The sequence below is a fragment of the Scomber japonicus genome, chromosome 21 (assembly GCF_027409825.1).
Source record: "Scomber japonicus isolate fScoJap1 chromosome 21, fScoJap1.pri, whole genome shotgun sequence".
NCBI lineage: Eukaryota > Metazoa > Chordata > Actinopteri > Scombriformes > Scombridae > Scomber > Scomber japonicus.
Genome location: NC_070598.1, coordinates 20,789,240 through 20,810,749, shown reverse-complemented (window position 1 = coordinate 20,810,749; position 21,510 = coordinate 20,789,240). Strand labels below are relative to the sequence as shown.

At 42.0% G+C, this 21,510-nt stretch overlaps 1 protein-coding gene across 1 annotated transcript in view; it reads left to right on the top strand.

Annotated features, from left to right (window-relative positions):
- The window catches only part of odad2 (outer dynein arm docking complex subunit 2), a 45,658-nt gene extending 28,339 nt beyond the window's left edge, over positions 1-17,319 (top strand). Inside the window, exons 18-21 of the mRNA XM_053342356.1 lie at positions 2,267-2,455; positions 2,721-2,942; positions 8,836-8,934; positions 17,128-17,319. Coding sequence (XP_053198331.1) covers positions 2,267-2,455; positions 2,721-2,942; positions 8,836-8,934; positions 17,128-17,319 — 702 coding nt within the window. The remainder of the gene's footprint in view (positions 1-2,266; positions 2,456-2,720; positions 2,943-8,835; positions 8,935-17,127) is intronic.
- The last annotated feature ends 4,191 nt before the right edge of the window (positions 17,320-21,510 follow it).

Here is a 21,510-nt window from a genome sequence, read left to right as displayed (position 1 = left end):
ACGTAATTTTCTTCTATTAGATTATCGCTGTGATTAAGGTAAACAGTTTGTCATTGGGACAATCTGGTTAAGCTTAAACAGATATATTGAGCCCAGGCAGGTGTCTTGGGGGGGTGAAGTCCTCTTCTTTTTCTTTTTTTTGCTGGCTGGAATTTCTCTGGCCTACAAGTGTAGCGAAAATGATGCATGGCAACCATATGGAGGGAGATGGTGGGGGGTGAGGGGAGGGGGACGTCGGACTCGCTATTGAGGGCTAACAAAGTTTGACAGTGTTTGTCTGGATGTCAGAGTGCCAATTTTGAGGGAAATTCATGAACATGCTTTTTGGGTGATTTTACTGAGACGGGGGCAATGACAAGAGCTAAATAGTGCTCTTTGCCCATCGAGCGGAGGAACCTGATACAGCTGCTTCGATGCAGTCGTTATTTAGATAAAAACACCATGTGGTTCGAGTTAGCAGTTCCATAGCGGATTTATGAGAGAGCCGTGGTATAAATGCATCTGCTGGATGCTCCATACTGCTGCCCCACAGACACAAAAAAAGGCTGCGCTCCATGCCCACGGGTCCACAAATTTAACACACTTAGTATCACACAAGTGCTGTAAAGACTTAATAGTGAATCATTCAATTATCTTTGTTCTTCAATCAAGGAAGTAGGATCCTCTCAGTTGCAACTAATGGGGTGTATCATTAATTTGCCTGGACAAAGAGGCACATTTTGGATGCTTGATTTACTTTTCCTTTACATAGTAGCACTGAATGTTATAGAAGCCTGATTGCTTTAGAGAAGGGGTCAGGGCGTGCTTCTGCCATTCTGAGCTTGGCTTTCTCCCCTTCGCTTGAGATCACGCACAGCAGATAATGTGTTTTCTATTTCATTTCATCCTGGGTAAAGAGGAGGGGAGAAAAAGAGAGAGAGAGAGCGAAAGAGAGGATAGCGAGAAAGGCCTTTCCGTGTGCAGCCTCATAATGCTGCGGTTTTCAGATCTGGGGGCCCGTCCAGGCCATGAAAGAGATTCTGGCTAGTCTATCGCAGCTGGTGGCTTGAGAGAGCTTCCTCTGTCGCAGGGACTCCCGGCCAGCCGTCATCAGTATTCCTGAGGAAGAGCTTCCTGTGTGTGGTGGGGGGGTCAGCTCCCAGTCCAACCCCACCCCCCCTCACCCCACCACCCTCCTCTCCTCTCTCCCTGCCCTGCCCCTTCGCTGCACACATGGGCTCATCCTCTGGCACAGCATCACAGGGCCCATACACCGCACCCTGGCCAGGACTCAGCTGTGAGCTCTCTGTTAGAGAGGAGAACACAACAAGTACATCCAGCTCCCCCCATAGTAGCCGCGCACCAAAATGGTCCACAAGCTTCTGCTTTTTGTCAGCACTGAATTTGATAAATTTGCCTTAATTTATAGAACGTAGAACAATACGGCGTACATATTAAATTATGTGATTACTGCGCTGCACAGCACTGCGCCATTCATCAGCTCTGGACATTTAGATTGATGTTGAAATGGACTCAAATTAAGCGTGCTTTGTGATTTGCATCCAGTCATTCATGATTGTATGGGTTTTTTTGGGGGGGTGAGATTTCTGTTCTATTTTCAACGCGCTGAACATTACAGACTCGGCCACCTTGATGTAGTCTTCCCGCGGCCGGTATGGTTCGATACGGTGAGTTGTGATTTTAAACAGCGGCCTGATTTGCCAAGTCGGACTTGAAGCCTGCGTCTGTGCCAGCTCTTCCGCTGTGGTTCTCTCCAGCAACTCCCTACCAGCATCTTGGTTTTGTAGGCATGGCTCCATAAGTGGCTGAGAGTCCTGTGGTACCCGCTGGTGCCATGAACTCAAACCATGAAGCTTCAAGTCTACGCTGTGTGTCAGCCCGGGGCTAAAGCTTTAAACGTCACCTCTAAGCTCTAAATTCCATGTTTCGTCCTCATTATGACAAGTTAGGGTGAGAGGAGGAGAGGTTGACAAAGATGTCAAACTCATTGCCTGTTCAAGCAGACAGTTTTGCACTAGGAGAGGTAGTTTTATTTCTGAAAGCAACTGCAGACAGATAGAGATCATTCTACTGCCTGGTTTTCGCTAATGGGATTTAGCTCATTGCCCAGGCTAAAGATAGATATTTTGTTTATGCTTATTTAGTACCCGTTGTTTAGTCTGCTAAAAACTTCTGCCTGCCTCTCATCTTTCCTCGCCGTCTTCATCATCCTCCTTGTTCCCTCTTTCCACGGATCGAGCGCTAATAACAGACTCTTTGACTTTAGGACGCGGGGGAAATGGTGCGCTCCCTCGTCGGTGGATTGGAACTGATTGTTAATTTGCTGAAGTCAACAAACAACGAGGTCCTGGCAAGCATTTGTGCCGCCATCGCCAAAATAGCCAAAGACAAGGAGAACCTGGCAGTCCTCACAGATCATGGAGTCGTCCCACTGCTGGCCAAGTTGACTAACACAGTAAGTGCACCTCACCGCTGGAGACAAACAACAAGGTTTTTACTATTCAACAACACTGTACTTACTGTCAATATACAAATAACTGTCTTTACAATGGGTTTTAGTTGCCCTTCTTGTCCTTACTGCAGCATAAATCCAGCTAATGAGAAGAACATTGGTAGATTCAGCCAAGAGTCTCTTGCAGAGCTGTTGCTGAGCTTGTTGTTTTCTACATTGTAAAGACTGGTCACTGGGGTCCAATAGTATCCTGCTCTCCTCCATACAGACTGATGACAGGCTCCGTCGCCACCTGGCTCAGGCCATTGGCCACTGCTGCATGTGGGGCAGCAACAGGGCGTCCTTTGGAGAAGCTGGAGCTGTGGCCCCCCTGGTGCGCTACCTCAAGTCCAAAGACAGTTCAGTTCACCAGAGCACAGCCATGGCCTTGTACCAGCTGTCCAAAGACCCATACAATTGCATCACCATGCACGAGAAAGCAGTGGTCAAGGTAAGTTGGTAGTACTGTTTGAAGCTGAATTCCTAACTTCTTTGCTGTTCCTTTTTTTGTTGATAATTTACAAAGTAGTCATTTCTTTTAGTTTCAGCTAAGTTTGGCATAATTGCATTGAGGAAAATGCGCTTTGGCCTCCCACCACCCTTGTTTTTGCGATGTGTGAAAAACACTGAGTAATAAACTTTGAAAAGCTGTGACTATTTTCAGAGCCTTTGACCGATGGAGCAGAAACAAAGTGGGTTTTTATTCGAACAGCGGAAACATGACTCCACTTTCTAGCCGTCATGGGAATTCAGAAAAGCAAACAGCTCAGTGTGTGCGAAGTGCCATTTCTCCGGTAGACCCTAGATGCCATTACAGCACAAGTCAAAGGGCTGTAGCTGGGGGTAACTGTTGCTAAGGGCTGTTCCTGGACATCAGGGTAGAATGCAGCAGCGATATGGTTCAGGCCAAAGAGTGGGGGTCAGAGCTGTCCAGAGCTAAAAGAGAACAATGTTTTTTTATAGACAAGTTTTTTTTTTTCCTCTTTGTCTACATCCGCCAATTTTCTTCATCGCTGCAGTGTTGTGTAGCGCTCTTACAAAAAGGAACAAGCATTGTTTTGTCTAACATTTGAGCCTGTCGGACTGTTTCCATGCTCAGTTCCAGAGAGTGTTTATGTTTGTGTCTGACAGCGATGTAGAGATTTTATGTAGAGATTACGCTGTAATTGATGTCTTGTCACAGATGATCATGCACCCATATTTAATCATTTGGGAAAACATTGCTATCTCATTCTCCGATTCAGTCATGTTTCACATAGGAAGACTTTCACATGAGAAATCTTTTCGTGGCCACAGTGAGTCAAAATCCTTTTTTTTTTTTTTTTTTTCTTTTCCTCCCTCCTCTAAATAACAACTGCGATATAAATTATGAAGTGGTTATGCCATTGCAGCCAAATATTTTTTTCCCATGTTCATTAAATGGTGTACTTTAGCTTGATCTGCTGTTACAGTGTATGTGGTTCAACACTAGCCATAATTGGTAGCTGGACTGAACATTGGGTGTTCCGAAAGAGTTATGTCCAATTTGCAAAAGTCGTTAAGCTGAATGCTTTTTGTAGTTTGAGCCACGACAAAAACTGGACAAACCTTCAAGATGTGTGTGTGTGTGTTTGTGTGTGTCTATATTTGAAATTCTTTGTATGTGTGTGTATGTGTGTGCAAATGCAAGACATACCACCCTTTTTAATCTGTCTCTGTGTGTTTGCCCTTATTAATGTACCACTTAAGAGTTGCAACACTACTCCATAATGTATTTTTGGATTTTTAAAGAGCTTAATTACCAAAGGCCACGTAACTGCACCAGCAGTTGCATTTGTTCTTAATCTCAGACATGGAAACACAACACAGGCAGCCTCATTGTTCAGTCTGGCTTCAGTCTCAGCCAGTCTGGGCAGGAGGCTGATACTTACCTGCTTGACCCCTGAGGAAACATTACAGTAGGAGAGCTTGTCAATCTCCACCCTTCAGTGTGCTGTAATACTCTGCTTTATGACATGCAGGCAGCTCGTCGGGGAGAACGTGTTAAAATAATACCTCCGATAGTTGTGAATGGGTCGGAGGGGGTTTATCGACGATTGATAGAGGGCTTCTCGTCTAATTTATGGCCCTGTGTAAAATTCTGGACCGCCTCTCGTATTATTGCAGCCGTATTTCAAAAGAGCTTTTCTGTGCCGTTGAGAAGCTCTCAAAACATGTTCACCCACATGTAGTATATGATTTCGAACGAGCGAAAAAGTCTCTCTTACTCCGAAGTTGGTTTAAAAAGCAACTTTCCTCTCTAGCGCATTTAATGGTGTATGGCCCCGCACCTTGAGATTCAGAGGAAATTAAGCATTGAAAAGAAAGTATTTCACACTGGAAAACACATTAGTGACCCCCTCTTAGTGTTTTTATTTTACCCCTTCCAAAGCCTTCGATTTTTTGTCCTTTCAATTATTTTGTTTCAATGCTAAATCGCTTTTGATATCCTGTTTTTTGGACGCGACCTGCCGTCATTCATAAATTCCTTTTTGTCTCTTTTATTTAGTTGCCTCAGATTTCCCATCAACGTATTTTCTTTGGAATCCGTCGGCCTCTCAGATCCTACCTTGTTTAAGAAAAAAAAAGCCGTTCAGGTTCTCGCTCTCAGAGGAAATGCATACCAGAGGAAAGAGATTTTTTAGCCTGGGAGATGAATCGCCTGGGCCGTTTGATTTGACATCCACTCATGGTATCTCGCAGTTTTATACGGATGTGCTTCATTTTGTGTCATGTACAAAATCAACATGCCTTCCCCCTCCGCTTTACATCGCTTCCAAAAAGGGCTGGGGATTGTTTGCTGAAACCATAAATCCTCGTGGACAGCTTCAGCCAGCTATTTGTATTAAAGAGGCTCTTTCATAAGAAAAGCTTTGTGAAGTAAATTGATGAAAATTACAAAATGCGGATGGTAATTATTGGTAATTTTCAACTGAAGGTATTCCAGAGCGTAGCTTTTGCCAGGTCCTGGTATGTATTTTCGGCTTTTACTAATCTAAATGAGAAAAACGTTTGCACTTTTGTTGCCATGAACACACTTTTGCCCCGGCACGGTTTAGTGTTTGTTTTAATTTTTTTCTCTTTTTCCCCTCTCTCCAACACGCCAACAAGCTGAGTCCTCTGGAGTGAGAGTGTGTGAGTGTGTGAGTGTGTGGGGGACAAAAATTACACCCAGTGTTAAAAAAAAAAAAAAAAAGAGGGAGGGGAGTGAAAAACCAAGCAGAGCATCACAGGTTTACTTCTACAGTTTCCTCATGGTTTGTGTGTAACATGATTTCAGGTTGTGGGTGCGGTGAGCAGATGATACAGCCGCTGTGCTCCCTGCTCTGTTATGACTACCATATTTTTCAAGATCCATGGAGTGTAATGCTTTCGACTTAAGCCTCTCTCCCTCATGCCCTGGACCAGAAATGCGAACCGTATTCTCCAGGTTTGAACAGGCTTAGGGCTCAGACTGAAACTTTCCCCCTTTAAGTCATTGATTTGAAAGCTGCCCTCCCTGCTTTTTCCTCTTCCTCTTCAGAGACACAGAGAAAAGGCAGCTTAACAGTCTCTGGCTCACTGGAGGCTGCAGGGAATGTTGTTTACCTTGACTTCCCTCACCAACTTCCCCTCGGCCCAACTAAACACTGCTGTCTGTTTGTGCTGTTTGCCTACACAGCGGAGCCTGAAACATGGGAACGCTGGGAGCTGATGGAGCTATAATGACTGTCAGACCCGGCACGGGGTGAGGAGGAGGAGAAGAGAGAGGGGGGGGGGGGCTATTTAAACCTGAACTCCTGCAGGCAGACGCGGTCCAACCCGAGCGCACTTAACACCATGACGCCTCCATGTGCGATAGGATGCGTGTGTGTGAATGTGTGTGTGCACATGCAACAATATGAGCAGCCCTCCTAGACTGCACGCCCCCCCCCCCTCCTTCTCCCCCTCAACCAGAAAGAGGGAGGGGGTGAGGGGGGACTTGTTCCCTGGCTCCCTTCTTGGAGGTCAGGACTTACTGGAGCTCTCTGAAGTGCAAAAACCTCAAAAACTCACGATTCACTCTTTTTTTCAAACGTGGCGCAAGTGTGTTCATGTTGCCACAGTCGGGGGAATATCTAACAAGTGGTGTATTATATTCTCACAGATCCCAGCTGGGAGGGAAAGAGCGAGAGAGAGAGAGAGGAAAAAAAAAAAAAGGCAGCAAAGAGAGACACGCTTATCTTAGCCTAGCTGCGCGCTTTCGAGAGACCTGATTTGGCGACGTCTGAATAACATGCTATGAGGTTGGCAAAAAAAAGAAAAACGCCGCCTCTGGCACTTCTCAGGCATCCTCTCTTTTCACAAAAGAGACTTGTTTAGTGAGCTGCATGTTTTCTAGAGCCTGTGGATGTAAGTTTGCTCTCAGAGGTGTTTTGAATGCTATTTAAAAATCATATAAAACCCCCGAGGGCAAACGCTTCATATGCTCCCCGACACTGGTGCATTGAGAAGAGCTGACACCTCGGACTGCTGCGTGGCCTTTTTCCACAAAATGCACTGATTATAACCAGAGGAAAGATATTATTTTCTTTTCAGTTAAGCTCACTGTGCATTTCAAGTTTGTACATAAACACACAAACACACAAGCTGGCCTCATCTAATTTGTCACTTCTTCTCCTTTCGGTGTTGATCGGTGCAGAAAATCCCGGGAATGTCTCCTCTCTCGGCTTCTTTGGCTGTTTGCTGACCACACAAGTGTGCGTAGCGGCTTTTAAAGTTTGCATGTAACATGGAAGAGGGGTCAGGGTCAACCTCAGCTCCTCACTGACACACAGGATGAACACAACTCAGGTTCACCTCGAGCACCGATCAGATGTTTCACGCTGAAGATGGACGACTTGGCATTAGATGATTATTCATAGAAAAGATCGGACAGACATTTCAATAGGAACACCATCATTTCCTATGTTGATATGTAGAGCCAACATGCTGAACAGGATGGGAGAGTTTTAAAGAAGAGGGTGACAGAAATTGAGAAAATGGAGATGAGCCAGAAGCTTTCAGAATCACTAATGCAATGGCTGGTTTTAAAAGAAGCTTAGTTCTCGGTTCATTTCCTTTAGACGGTGACAGTGGAGATATTGTCTCATGTGTTGAACATAGGATCAACTCGGATGTTACATTGCTGCACTATAACCACGGAAACAATCCGGATGCTGTTCAAACACCAACCTGTGAGCCTGCTGCAGCACATTCCTCATTAAAGGAATCTCTTTCAAAATCCCTTCTTTCTTTCAGTTGAGAACAAGCTTTTGATATATGGGGCTTAAAAGTGCCTCAGACATCTCAGCAGTTACTGTATTTATCAAGACTTCATTGTGTTTAGAAGCAAGGAGTCCTTAAGTGCTTAGTTGGGGGATGTAATGTTGCCGTCGGTTCATTATCGATGTAAACAAGACGATTCGGAATAATTGCAAATGTGGCTTAGGAAACCTCAACGGCACACCATTGTGATTTTACGAAGGAGCACACATTGAACAAATTTAGATTCATCCAATGCACCAGAGTATTTATGCTTACATTTACTTTTATTTTGATTCGGCCCCACAGCCGCCCACAAACATAATGTAGTGATTTTGCTCAAGATAGAATAGGAAGGGAAAAAAAAGCTCACCCCCCTCAAAAAAAAAAACACACACATGCCACTCAGTGGTAGTCCATATTTTTCACTGTGTTTCTTTTTGCTTATTCCTACATAATATAAAAGTCTTTGAACGTACAAAAATCTTTTAGATGTTCAATTTTATGTAACCAAAAAATAAACTTCCCAAGCTCGGGATTTTTGCAGAGCGCAAAACCTTGTTCTGCAATAAGACCTAACGAGATCCATTACACAAGCCACTAATAGTCGGATATAATCTGACCTTTGGAGCAGCGGAAAGGCTGTCGAGTGGTGTGGTTCATGCTCAGGTTTTTAATGTCGAGCCTGCCCTGCATGACTTTCATCTGAGCAAACTTACAGAAGCATGTGTGCTCGCAGCTGTAACCCCTTTGCTGAGGCATGGTTTGGACGGGTAAAGTGGGACACACAGAATACAGGCGTACACACACAGAATACAGGCGTACACACACACACACACACACACACAGGGACGCTTGCCAGTGCGGCCTGAGACTGTCGCCGCACTGTCACTGTATATCTTTGCAGCTCTCGTCGGTGGCTTCGTGCAGCAAGTGCTGCTGACATGGCAACATGTGCACATGTGTTTTTCCAAAGGTGTATGAGTCCTCTCCTCTAATCTGATGATTCTTTGGGAATGTGCTCCTGCTGCATACTGTAACCTCTATCCTGTGTACTCCTGCAGCCCCTCATCCACATCATGGGCTCTGATGACGAGATGCTCCAGGAAGCTGCTGCCGGCTGCGTGCGCAACATCCGACTTCTTGCCCTGGCCAATAGGAAGGCAAGATTATTTAATTGATTATCAATAATCACAGCACCCTGGAAGTACTCTTAGCAGTACTGACGGTCCAGCTGTGACAGCATTGGCAAATATTTACATTAGCAATGGCAGCATGAACCTCAGAGTTCCAAATGTGTTTGAAAAGCAAAGTGTCACAGATATAAGAACCACACGTGTTTCAGATATGTTATATCAGATTATCTGAGAAGGGTTTGAAATAAAATGTTTTATCTTTCATCAATAAGTGTGTGTTTATTCGCCACTTTGTTTCTGTTCTTTCATCCCAATCTCTGCCCTCACATCACTTACCTCATCAGGGGTTCATACAAACATTTTAAGGAAGCCATCTGCTCTATCTCCAACTGTCTCCACTTGGAAATTATGATGATAAAATAAATGCATCTTTGTCAGTCACGTGTGTTCGTATGCCAAATACCCCACGCTGTACTTACTTCGGAGTAAAACACTTAAGAGTCAGGTTCAGCAGTAACATTCCATAAGTAACCCACATGAGACCACGATATCTAAACAAGACCCACATCTGCTTGGGTCCCTCAAACGTCCACTTATATAGTTTGTATACATTTTGACTCACAGTATGTGAATATTTGTAACATGTCCAACCTGCATTGAGACATTTGGATAAACAGAATAACTCACTGTTGGTTATAAAGAAGCAATGTGGAATACAGGCAGTCTGCTCAAATATTCAGTATAAATACCACACAATAATATGAACACATAAATTCATACCATGTTAGCATTAGTGGATAAGAAATGTCTATAACAATTACGGGTACAATAGTATGTCTTGTCTCCACCACAGATATTAAGCACAAGAATGAATTTGAATCATAATTTTCCACATTACTCACAGTAATTTCAGATTTTGTAGAGGCTTTTTATGATAAATAATAAAATATATCTTATAAACAAGCTCATTATTTTTCTCAGTAAAAACAAAAATCTTGTAGATATTTGGCCGATCTCTTTACCAAAACAGTTGCATGGCATTTAGTCATTCAACTATAAAACGATCTAATGAAGGTTTTTTTGGGAAAACACAGCAAATTGCTCAGTTTATTTCCAAAATGTCATTGTTTTTGTAGCTGAATATCATGTTTCAAGTTTATTACCATATGTACTTATATATATTTTGTAGTTTTCTATACTGTATGAATTTATAGTAGTCACAGATGTAGCAATGTTTTGTGAATGCAGCTGATATGAGCTCATCTGGTCTGTCATGTCTTTTCTTCTTGTTCATTATAAACAGGCCATGTCAGGCTTGACAGTCTTTTGCACTGCAGTTTTCAGTAGAAGACAGTTGGCTTTGACCGCCGCCACCCTCTCACATGTCTGTCAGCTTCGATGTCTTCTCTGATCCCGCTGTCCTGGTCCCAGTTAGCTAAGATGCTCAGCACTCAAACCCAGAGGCTGCCACAAAATCTCATGGGACTTTCATCATTAATATCAGCCACCTGCTAAAATAGAAAATTAGCAAAACATTGAAAATATGTGCTTGAAAATCTTCATCACTCTTTGAAGTTTAAACATTACCAGCTGTTTGCAGGGTTCACTGGAAGAGCACGGATGGTGGAGAGTGGATGAGTGAAGAAGCAACTTCCTCCAAGAAGCAAAACTAGAAGCTGAAGGAAGCCACTGGCTCCAAAACATTCGAAGCAAATAAATTTACAATGATTAATGGCCCTTTAATTCCACACAGCAAGTTTTATGGCCTGCGCAACATGCCCGATGTCAAAACCGATTCTGAGGAAATGTTTAAATGAAAAGCATCTCACTTCAGCAAACAAAAGTTGGAAACATATTGTTTTCTTTTGCGGATCAGCATTTCCTTTTTTCATTCTCAGTCTTTCATACTCTTATATTTACACTTCATCATTTGACAAACTTCAGTTTTTGGAGATTTTACAAGATGTACCACTTTTAGGCTCGGTTTCATGCAGACAATCTAATGATCAGCAAACACACTCAACTCATTACTTACGTTGCCTTTGTTCTGAAATAAAAGCACACGATTATACAGTATAACTTACTCTAATGTTAACAAATCAGTTCTCTAAATGTATTTAAATAACCAGTTTTTTTTGGATGGGACTTAACTGAAGTATTATTGCTTGACATGTCATCCTAGAGTTGTTACAGAAGTATTTCGAAATCTTTGGAAAATATGATTATTTGCTTTCCTGCCGAGAGTTAGATCAGAATATTGATACGGCTCCAATATGTGCTCGAGCCTGCAGATGCTTAGCTTAGCTTAGCCTAAACACCAGAAACAGAGGGGAAACAGCTAGCCTGGCTCCGTCCAAAGGGAACAAAAATCCAATGAGCAGAACATCTAAAGCTCACTAATTAACACGTTGTATTTCTAGTGTTTCATCTATACAAGAACTAACAATTCACTGTTTAATGGAAGGTCCTCTGCCAGACTATTACTTGGCAGCAGTGATTCTGTTAAAGAAATGAAATGTTCATTAGTGAGCTTTAGAGGTGCAGATGTTGCTAGCTGTCAACAAAGCCAGGTTATCTGTTTACCTAGTTTCAAGTTGTTGTGTCAAGCTAAGCTAACCGTCTTCTAGCTGTTGCCATATATTCATTAAACATAGGAGTGATGGCAGTCCTTTTCATCTACCTCTAAACCAGAAGGCTAATAGGCAAATTGTCCAAAATGTCAAGCTATTGCTTTAGGCCACGTTTGAAGAACAGTGCTGTGTTTCTTGGCTGTACAGTGTATACACAGAACAAAGGGGTTGACTCAAGTTAAGCATTCAAAAGAGGGACACAGTTTCTTCATTTGCTTCCTGTTGTGAGTCTTCAGACCTCCACGAGCCTTTGATTTGCCATTTTGAAATACTTGTTGACAAGAAACACTGCCTGCACTTGACTTTCTGAACCTGACGTTGAACCTTGTGGAGCACAGGGGAGAGGCTGAGAGGAAGTAGTAAGTTGATTTCAGGAGCCTGGCCCTCAGGCCCATTGGTCATAAAGCCACATTTGAGTATATTAGTTGAGCCACAAACCCTCTGAGAAAAGAAACTGCCACTTTCTTTGGCTTGCCGTCCAACACAGGGACATTATTCACGGGAAATTAGAGGTTATGCCTCCACGCCTCGGCAGAGGCAGCAATTACGTCCGGCTCTGGCCTTTCTGGTAACCATTCAACTTCCCATGCTTCACATCGCTTCACTGGGAGGGATGGAAATAATGGAGGGATATCCCTGATGTTGTTGCTCCTGTTTTGAGGGAACATGTGGGCCCTTGGCATCTGCCACACCCCTGTCTATCAACTGGGACGTCTCACCATTGGCCTGACCTTCACCTTGTCCAGACTCCAGCAAACATTTCCCATAGGTCAGGGTGATGGATGCAACCACACTTGAGGACTTTATTACACATTACACAAGACTTATGTGTGGAAATATCCTTTCTGCAGTCGTGAATTTTGTCTGTCCACATCTTGGTTGGACAGGGCAATAAACATATATCGCTTATTTTTATGGTCAGACACTCCTTCAGAGAGTAGGCTGTGTATTGTGATACTAGCTCAATTGTTTTAAAATGGAACTGCTCTTTTGAAGTTTTTAAAGATCCCACATCTCCCCAGGCGTTTTATAGCAATATTTCATAAAAGCAACTAATAAACAGTAAAAGTTCTTTCCAAATATTAGAAGTGGCTTTCCGTCCCTTCCAGTGTCTAAGGAGCATTTTTAATATAAATCACAAACTGTTGCACAGCAGCGGCAGCGGCGTGGTTTGCTTGCGAAGCTGCCATTAAAAACATGCGTGTACACAACGGCCTCTCAGAGCTCCATCCAAATAGAGAGCAGTGCTCTCTTGGTAGCTCAGGACGGGGGGGGGTGAACACGGCTTCTGTTCTCAATCTGTAAATTAGCTTTTATATAATTACAGCATGCTCACACCACCAGGCCCGTCGTTGCGAGCCTTCGCGTGTCGCTCTCTCTTGCTATTTGCTCAGTGACTTGCCTCCATGCATCCGTTTCCTCCCATCGGCCTCTCACCAGATCTCTCACCATTCTATACCCTTCAAAAGGTTCAAGTGGTGTCCCCTGATCCCCTTTTATACATTTTTTTCAGTGGTTTTTGAGGACATTTTAGCAAGGCTTTCACGACGCTAATGAATCCTGACATTCCCCTCCATAAAGTGTAAATAACAAGCTGGCATGACAATAAATAAACAGTGGAACGAGTGTGCAAATACCGCAACGTCTGGGTCAGATTTCAAGGCTGCAAGAGTAATGTCTCCATAAAGATCTCAAAAATATTAATAATACCTTCATTGGTCATGACAGTTGTGGCATGTACATTAATTACAAGCGTTTTGCTATTTTGGGAGGAAGCTTAAGGTGCCAGTATGCTTCAACTGAACTAGTTAAGAAGTGACGTTTGACCATGTCTAAAGCTGAAATGTTTATGGCCACACTGGAAGGTTATCATATTATATTTGTATGTCAGTTTTGAACATGTCAGGAGAGTTTTTGGATGGAGAAAAACAGAATTTGCAAAAAATTTTATAACACAAAAAATTCATTTCAACCTTTCTGTGCCCAATAAATGTATTTGCTGTTATCCACATACATATAATCAGTTATACACTTATTTCACACAGCCAGACAGACACAAATGAGTCATCCTGGCTCTTCCCAAACTGTTACAGCACTCAACATCTAAGCATTTCTAAAGAAGCAGTCTTTACTCACTGGATTTGTTGTCTGACTGTTGTAGTCAGTGTAAAGTAGAAGTAGGGGGAGGTTGGAGTTTAGGATATGCCTGTCAGCCGCATTAACAGATCATAGCTTTTTTTTGTCTGTACCTGACCTTGAAATTGAGGAAATTGTGAAATCTTAGACGCCGCTCTGATTTGATGAAACTTGGAAGGTATGACTCTAGCTTTCAAAAATTGCACTGATTGGCCTCGAAAAAGGTAAAAAAGGTCTTTCTCTTTTTTTTTTAAAGCAACAACACATTTGTAGTTACTGTATTTCTTCACTTGCTGATTTACTGTCTTTCTCACTCTCTTCATAATGTGACATGATGATGTTCGGTTTACTTTTCAGCTTTGTGGGGTTTTTTTGCATGACCTAAAGCCTTTCTGGACCTCTCCATCTTGCACTTACACCTAACTGGAAAGGAGGGGATACTGATCGCCAACAGCCAGTTATATTCATTTGCAGACAAAGGATAAGGTCTAGTAAAGATGCTCAAAAATGCCAAGTTCCTCACACAGCAGACAGTGATGAATTGGTACATGCTCCAAGCAGCACAGCTGTGAACCATAAGTCCCGCCAGGTTTCCCTCACTGGATCCTGAACCAACCTGAGAGCTCCGTATGGCACCCTACCAAAAATTATATTATCCTAGAGTTTTCATCAGGATCTTTTCATCAAGCTATCACAACTCTGGACCCGAGGGGAAGACATGCAACTGAGGGGAATAGCATATCAACAAATCATCAGCAAGGCATTATAGAACATCCTATTTAAATCTGTAACTGATTATGCGCTTTGAGACATGAGCACAAAGTACAGAAGTGTAGTAGGAGCTGCTGGCTCCAGTTTCATCGGAGTTAAGAGTGATATTTGTCAAAGTGGTCAATTAGGCAAGTGTTCAAATGTGCAGTTTTTTCTCCTCTGGTGTGGTGTTGTATTGTTTTTATGTGGCATTCTCTCTCAAGTCTGATTTTTTTGTTTTTGTTTTTTTGTCCCGCTCTAATTCTGTCCTTTCCCTCTGCGCGATGCATAAATAACCCCCTGTTCCAGTCTAGCTCACTGCTGTCTGTCAGTTTGCCCAAGCACTCCCCAAATATTTCAGAGCTTTGCAACTGCTGGCTCATAAAGAAAAATACCTGCAGACTTAACAACCAAAGATAGTACAACCAGAGTTATAGAGGCGATGACACACAAATAACCGAAACACTTCGCTGAGGTTTTCACACTGGCATTATAAATGACCAAGCCAAATATGCCTCTTTGTTATTCTAACATGAGTGAGTAGTTTTGGCAAGGCTTAGGTGCGCAAAAAGCACGCTTTGTCTGAGTTAATTCCTCTTGGATCGACAATGCAAGAAAATCAGAGGGTCCGGTTTACAAAGAAAGCATGTTATTTGACAGATGTATCCATCACGTCCATGTACACCGAATACTGAACTGGCATCTCTTCCCTGTGAAGTAGTATGTGCCGATTTAGTAGCCATTTGTGTATTCTTGGAAAGCCGTATTTAGACAGACAACAGGGATGGGAGGGTTAAAGGAGTTGGGTGTTCCAAGTTGCAATTACTCCCCACTGTAATTTCAAGGAGAAATCCCAGTGACTTCTAATGGCATTTTGGTTTTGACTCTTGATTGCTCTCGCGGACAGACAGCACAACGTTTCAACTCGCTGATTAGTGTCCCGAATGTTTAAAACCCCGTTGAAAACAGTAATTGGGTCATTTTAAACAACCTGCGAATTTTCTCCTCAGTCACATTTTCCACCAAAGCTGGCAAACTATTGAACAAATATGTCTGTGGCTTTACAAGTAGTCCGTGCGCTGCAGTATGTAATTCCAACTTGGTTTACATGGCAAAATTAAGTCCAAGTCTGGAGTGAAAACATCATCTTGAAACGAGGGGGCAGATTACAGTTGCAGAGTCTGGGGTTTTAAAAAATAATTTGGATTGTAATGGCGTAAGGTGTTGACACAGAGCTAACACTGATTTCAAGTAATGACCACCTTTCATAGCCAGTTCCTTTAATACACGTTGAATGATGAAGTACCCCAAAGGCAAAAACAGGGTGTTCCCTGCTGAATCCACGATGTCTAATGAAAGTCTGCTTTTCACTTTTACATCTACTGACTCAAAAACAGATGCACATCTTAACATTGGAGGTGGTCGGATGGAAAAATGTGGATCTTCATATTCGGTACTGTCTCAACCTCTAAACTGTACAGTGCTGCATTTTATATATTAAAGGGCAGAAACATTTGTGGCCCCCTAAGTGGCATTTTTTTCTGTAAAGGGATCTGACTTACATCAGAGGATTAAGGAGAAAACAAATGTTACGAGTGTAAGGAAATAAAACTTTCACTAGCATTACCCCTCTGGCAGGCCTGGCCAAACCCACATAGAAATGAGCTCCAGTAGATGTGATATAAAGCAACGGAGGACTGAGTGACACATGTATATAAAACATGTACAGACATTAGACACAAAAACCCGAGGTACATGTTCTTAAAATGACACTGACATTTGAATTTAATTGTCTCTGATGAGGTTCGGTGACGTTAAACCAAAGTTTCCTTCTTTGGTATTTTATGTGAACGATGCTCCAGATGTTGAGATATAGTGTGTCAGATACACATCAGTATATTGAAATATTGGATTTTTTGGGCTTTTATTAAACATTTTTAGTCTGCAAATTTGTTTTCAGTAAACTAGGTTACTAACTGACGGTCTTGAAGTCCAAGATAATACTGATGAAAGGTTGTTTTCATGAAATATAGACAAATGAGACGTGAAATATGTTCTAGGAAGTCCAGTTAGAGTAACAGATCTGGGAATTCGAAGATCTCTCCAGCATCAAAACACTGCACAGCAGTTTGTAATACTCATAGCTAAAATTTTACTACTCAGTTATGATGGTAGCAACTATTTTATCATTCAGTATCAAGTAAACAGTAGAAAAACAGTGTTCTAGTGACAAAGTGATCTACCAGGACTGGGTGACGTACTGTAGGTGACATTCAATAAACGTTGAGCCAGATTCAACACAATATTCAACCAGATGTTTTTTTTACACAACCAGTCCGAATACGCCCTAATTCATCACATTAACTTTTCGCTCACTTGCCATGTATGATGAAATAGGTGTACGAGAGAGTCAGGTGTCACACCAAAGTTTATTTAACCACAAGAATGTAAAGAATTTATAGGGAAAACACTGAATTCCTGTAAAGTTTCAGGATGAAAATGTTGGAAAGTCGTTGAATATCTGCACAACATCTTAGCTGTCTTTGACTTGAGACTAAAAATATTGTTTTATATTGGTTTCGGTGCCGGGCTTCAAAAGGAATTACTGGTCAAAACCTAAGTGACCAGTAGAGCCACGAAACGTCAGAGGACAAAGAAAGCAGCTGCCGGTGTAAGGCATGAACTTCATCCTGAGACGAAACAGAGCCGAGCGCATGGGATCGTCTGCAAGAGTGGCTGCCACCGGGCCCCTGTGAGGCAGGACATCTTGATTAATGTTGTGCTCCTACCTGCTGAATCGTTTTGTACGCCCACACTCGACATCAGGCAGGAGTCTGAAACAGGGACACAGTCAGCCAAAGTGAAAGACTTTGGAGAACTGGTGGATGAAGATTAAAGAGACGCTGGTGACAAGCCTCTATGATTTCTCATCTCCTGAGGAAAGTCGTCACAGGTTTAAGATAACAGCTCCGAGGTCACGGCAGGTAACGCAAGTTCACTTCAGGCAAGAAGGAAAACTTACATATTGTGTATAACTTGAGCAAATAAACCCTCCCCAACCTTAATTAAAGTGATTACATGACTGGGCCATTCAGAGCATGTTTGCACAAGCTGTTAGTGAAAGTTAACTTCCCCCCGTTAAATGAAAATAAGCACAAATAAACAATAATTACACGGATCCCTAACCCTTCATATGGGTCCTGCTGCTTAGTCACGTCCTTCGAATCACTACCTTGGATAAACCCCAGAAGGAACACACAACTGAAGACCTCAGAATCTATGACTCACGAGCCCATTATGTGACAGCTTTTATAATGGAAGTCAATGAGAGGGTTCATCAGAGGTAATCAGCAGTGGCATGGCTGCATACAGTAAGAATGACGTTTTTTCCTGAATGCTAGCAAACGCAGCTTGGAGAGTGTTTTGGCTTGATCCTGATGGAATAATGATCATCAGAGGAAAAATATCAGCTCTGTGTCTGATACCAGCTTCAGCTGCAGACAGTTTGTAGATCAAGATAGTTGAAACACTGAGAAAATGATATGATAAGCTTTACTCAGGTGTATAATACAGAGAAAATGCAAAACAACTGCAAACATTGAATTGACCTGTTTTGGATAAGGTGTGATCTTGCAGTGAAGGAACATGATGCTGTTTTTTTGTTGTTTTTTTACAAGCATCCAAAACAGGTTTACTGCACTGTAAAGTCTGTCTGTAGCAGACAGTTGGTTACAAGTTAAACTCCAATACAATGCAAGAGCTGTAAAAAATGTCCCTTCCATCAAGGAACTTAAATTTAGCACTGAAGGCTTTTCTTCTTCTTCAAAGTTACAACTTCTACAACTGTGCTGAGCTAAAACTATGTGGATCTACAGTTTTACTTGTCTGGAGAGTTTCTCAGACACAAGATTAAATATGTGTGCACAATATAAGAATAAATTATCAATTGATTACTAATCAGGCAACTGATCTGGGACATGAAACACTGAGTGCTTCAAAAAGCACTGTCCGTTCTCTGCATGTTAATACGTTTAATGTAATGTCATTAGTTGCAAATTTAGCATCACTCACACCTTTATAATCACAAACTAACACAAATGACATATTATTGCATCATATGAAAAAAGGTACACTGGATTCAAATGAAACTGTGATGCAACAGGTAATATATGTATTGAGGACAGTAGGTGGGTGGGGGTGGGTCAGTGGGTGCCCAACATCAAATTGGTGCCCCTGGGCACTCCAAGGAGGTTAATATGGCCCTGTTGGGCAATGTTTTTTAATGTACCCTTTATATAAAGTGTATACATTGAAACTAGGCTTTATTTGATGTCAATAACCCATTTTCTAAAGCTTTATAGTTGTTTAAAAGAAATTAATTAAAAAAAAATTGTTTTACGAGGTTATTAAAAATGTCTTTATCCATTTAGCTTCTGATAGAATTGACTTATTAAAGTCTGTGTAAAGTAAGAATAAATATGTGTTCTGAGTTTGACATACCACAGAAAAGTGTGTTGTTAACCACCCTGCCAAATTTGAATGATTAAAAAAATCGCCAAATATATGAAATTAGGCTTCAAAGTTGTGTAAAAATCAGCCTCTTTCTCTGCTACCGAACGCTGTGGGCGTGCTGCCTAGTCCTCTGAAACCCCGCCCCCAACCAAGTGTCACCTGTCAATCAAAGTCACCACCTCTACCAGAAACATGGAAGAGCTTTCTGCTGCTAACTCTGCCGCTAACTCAGCTAACTCTGCGGCTAACTCAGTGGCTAGCTCGGTGGCTAACTCAGCGGCTAGCTCGACGGCTAGGTCGGTGGCTAACTGTAGTAGTAGTAGTGTGCTGAATGTATTTATACCTCTACAGCAGCAGGGGCAGGTTTATGCTAACACAGCAGTGATTTTCATACCCGCCCACTAAATCCTGAACACAGAAATCTTGAAACACAGTTTGCGAAGCCTAGCTCTACAATGAACTCTAAATGGTTGAAATGCTTTTTACACCTTTTTTAGAAATACATTTATGACCTATTTAATGTGTTTGGAAGAAAATGTCTGAATTCACTAACACAGTCTTTAATGTCTATTAACTGATCTATAAAGTGAAGTAGGCTAGTAGTAGGCTATAGCCTAAGTGAATGTTTTAACCAGAAATAAAGTTATTAGTTTCTACTTATAAACATTTGATGTATGGTGCATTATTAGACAACAGTGCCCGAATTTCAAAATAAGACAAAATATGATTGAATAGCAGGTAAGTTCATTTATTGCGTTAAACCTGACCGCAGCATAAACAGTGCAGAGGATACATCTGATTTGAGCAGAGTTTCATTTTGAAACTCTTACCATCCGCTCCAGTTGTTAGACAGCCTACTTTTTGCAGTGGGATGCCTCCCTCCCTCTCTTTCCCTCTGCTGGCTTGGGCCCCAGAACCGGCGTAAACCATCAACAGTATGTTCGCAGGCTCGGGCTGTGTACTAGGAAACATGAGCAGGGTGAGATATTCAGAGTCCCGGGCTGAGTAGCGCAGGCCGCTGGATAAAGCGGAGGAGGAGACGGCGGTCCGTGTGGTTTGAGCTCAGGATCTCAGGACGGGAACATGTGAGCAGGGAATGGGCGACTGGAAACAGGATTATTGTTATACACAGCAGAGAGACGCAGGAGGGGCGCAGGACAGGTAACTGACCGAGATATATATGTTGACTTTAATGGATCTAAAAGTTGAGCTTTATGATAGTTAGATTATGAATGTTTGGGATGTAGAGGAGGTTAAACTCATTTACAGCCAGTTTAGTTAACTTTGAATGAGCAGGACGGAGTTTATAGTGTCCAAGCTGTGATGAGCTGTTACTCTTCATGACTTTAATTCATACAGAAATCAAAATAAACACTCATCAACAGTCTGCTCTGCCAAGATCTTTCAGTTTATTTATTGGACATCTCTGCGTGTATGGTGTTAATACACATTTGGCAGTTTACAGCTGGGTGACGGCACCACATCACCGTGCGTTTTTTGTTTTTTTTGTTTTTTAAACTCCCGTGACACGTTTAATAATCTCAACCTGTGCAGAGAAGTCCAAAATGAAAAGTGACCAGGAAAACAAAATATCACATATTTCTGCAGGCTGCGGACTTGTTTGTTTTTGAATTTTTTTTAAAAAAGAGAGGGGGGAGAACCAACCAAAATAAACCATTCAGGGTTTATAGCGACATGAGACCGCAGTGCAGAGGAGGCACTGCAGAAATATTCAAGTTGCTTGAAATGGAATTATAAAACACTTAGAAAACAGCAACAAATTAAGCGTTTATAGTCCAAACCACACAGCATGCACTGCACGACTGTCCTGTGGTGACTTGTCTGTTTTTCCAGAAAATAAAGTGAAGGATTATTAAATATATAAGTGAGTGAAATTGTGCCACTTGTTGCACGGAAAAGCGGATGAATAAGAGAATAAACAGGCTTTAGTTGAACTTGAGAAAAAAGGTTTTACGCACGACTAAAATTGAATTGATTTATCCACATTTGATCATAACCACTATTCTTTTTCATTTTATGATTTTCTTGATTCCAGGAATATTTTTTCTATGAGTTGGACTCCTAACTTATGACACCTCTTAGGATTTTTTTAGGCTTTGTAATTTTACACTTTGTTATGAGCTGGACTCACAGATGCAAACGTTTACATAGAACGACCTTATAATGACGCATCACAACAGCGCAGTTACGTACAGTCCGCTTTAACTCAACACAGTGCAGGCAGTTTAATCAGTGTATTGTACTAGCAGGCATATGGTGCAGAGTAACCTAATCCTTCACGCTATTATATTATGATTTATCCGTGATGTGCGTGTTTTCCAGGAGAAATATTAAAAGCTTATCTGGAAATGATTTTTTTTTTCTGATAATCATGACACATTTTCTTTTGATCACCACCAACTTAAAGCTGATAAATGTGTGTGTCATTTAGTAAAATCTACTCATTTCTTTCACAGGAGAGACACGGGGACACTGTGACACACCCGAGGAGATTTGTTTTATTTTTTTATTTTTGCGCAACAGAGAAATCGGAAGGGGGAATATCTGGCTAAAG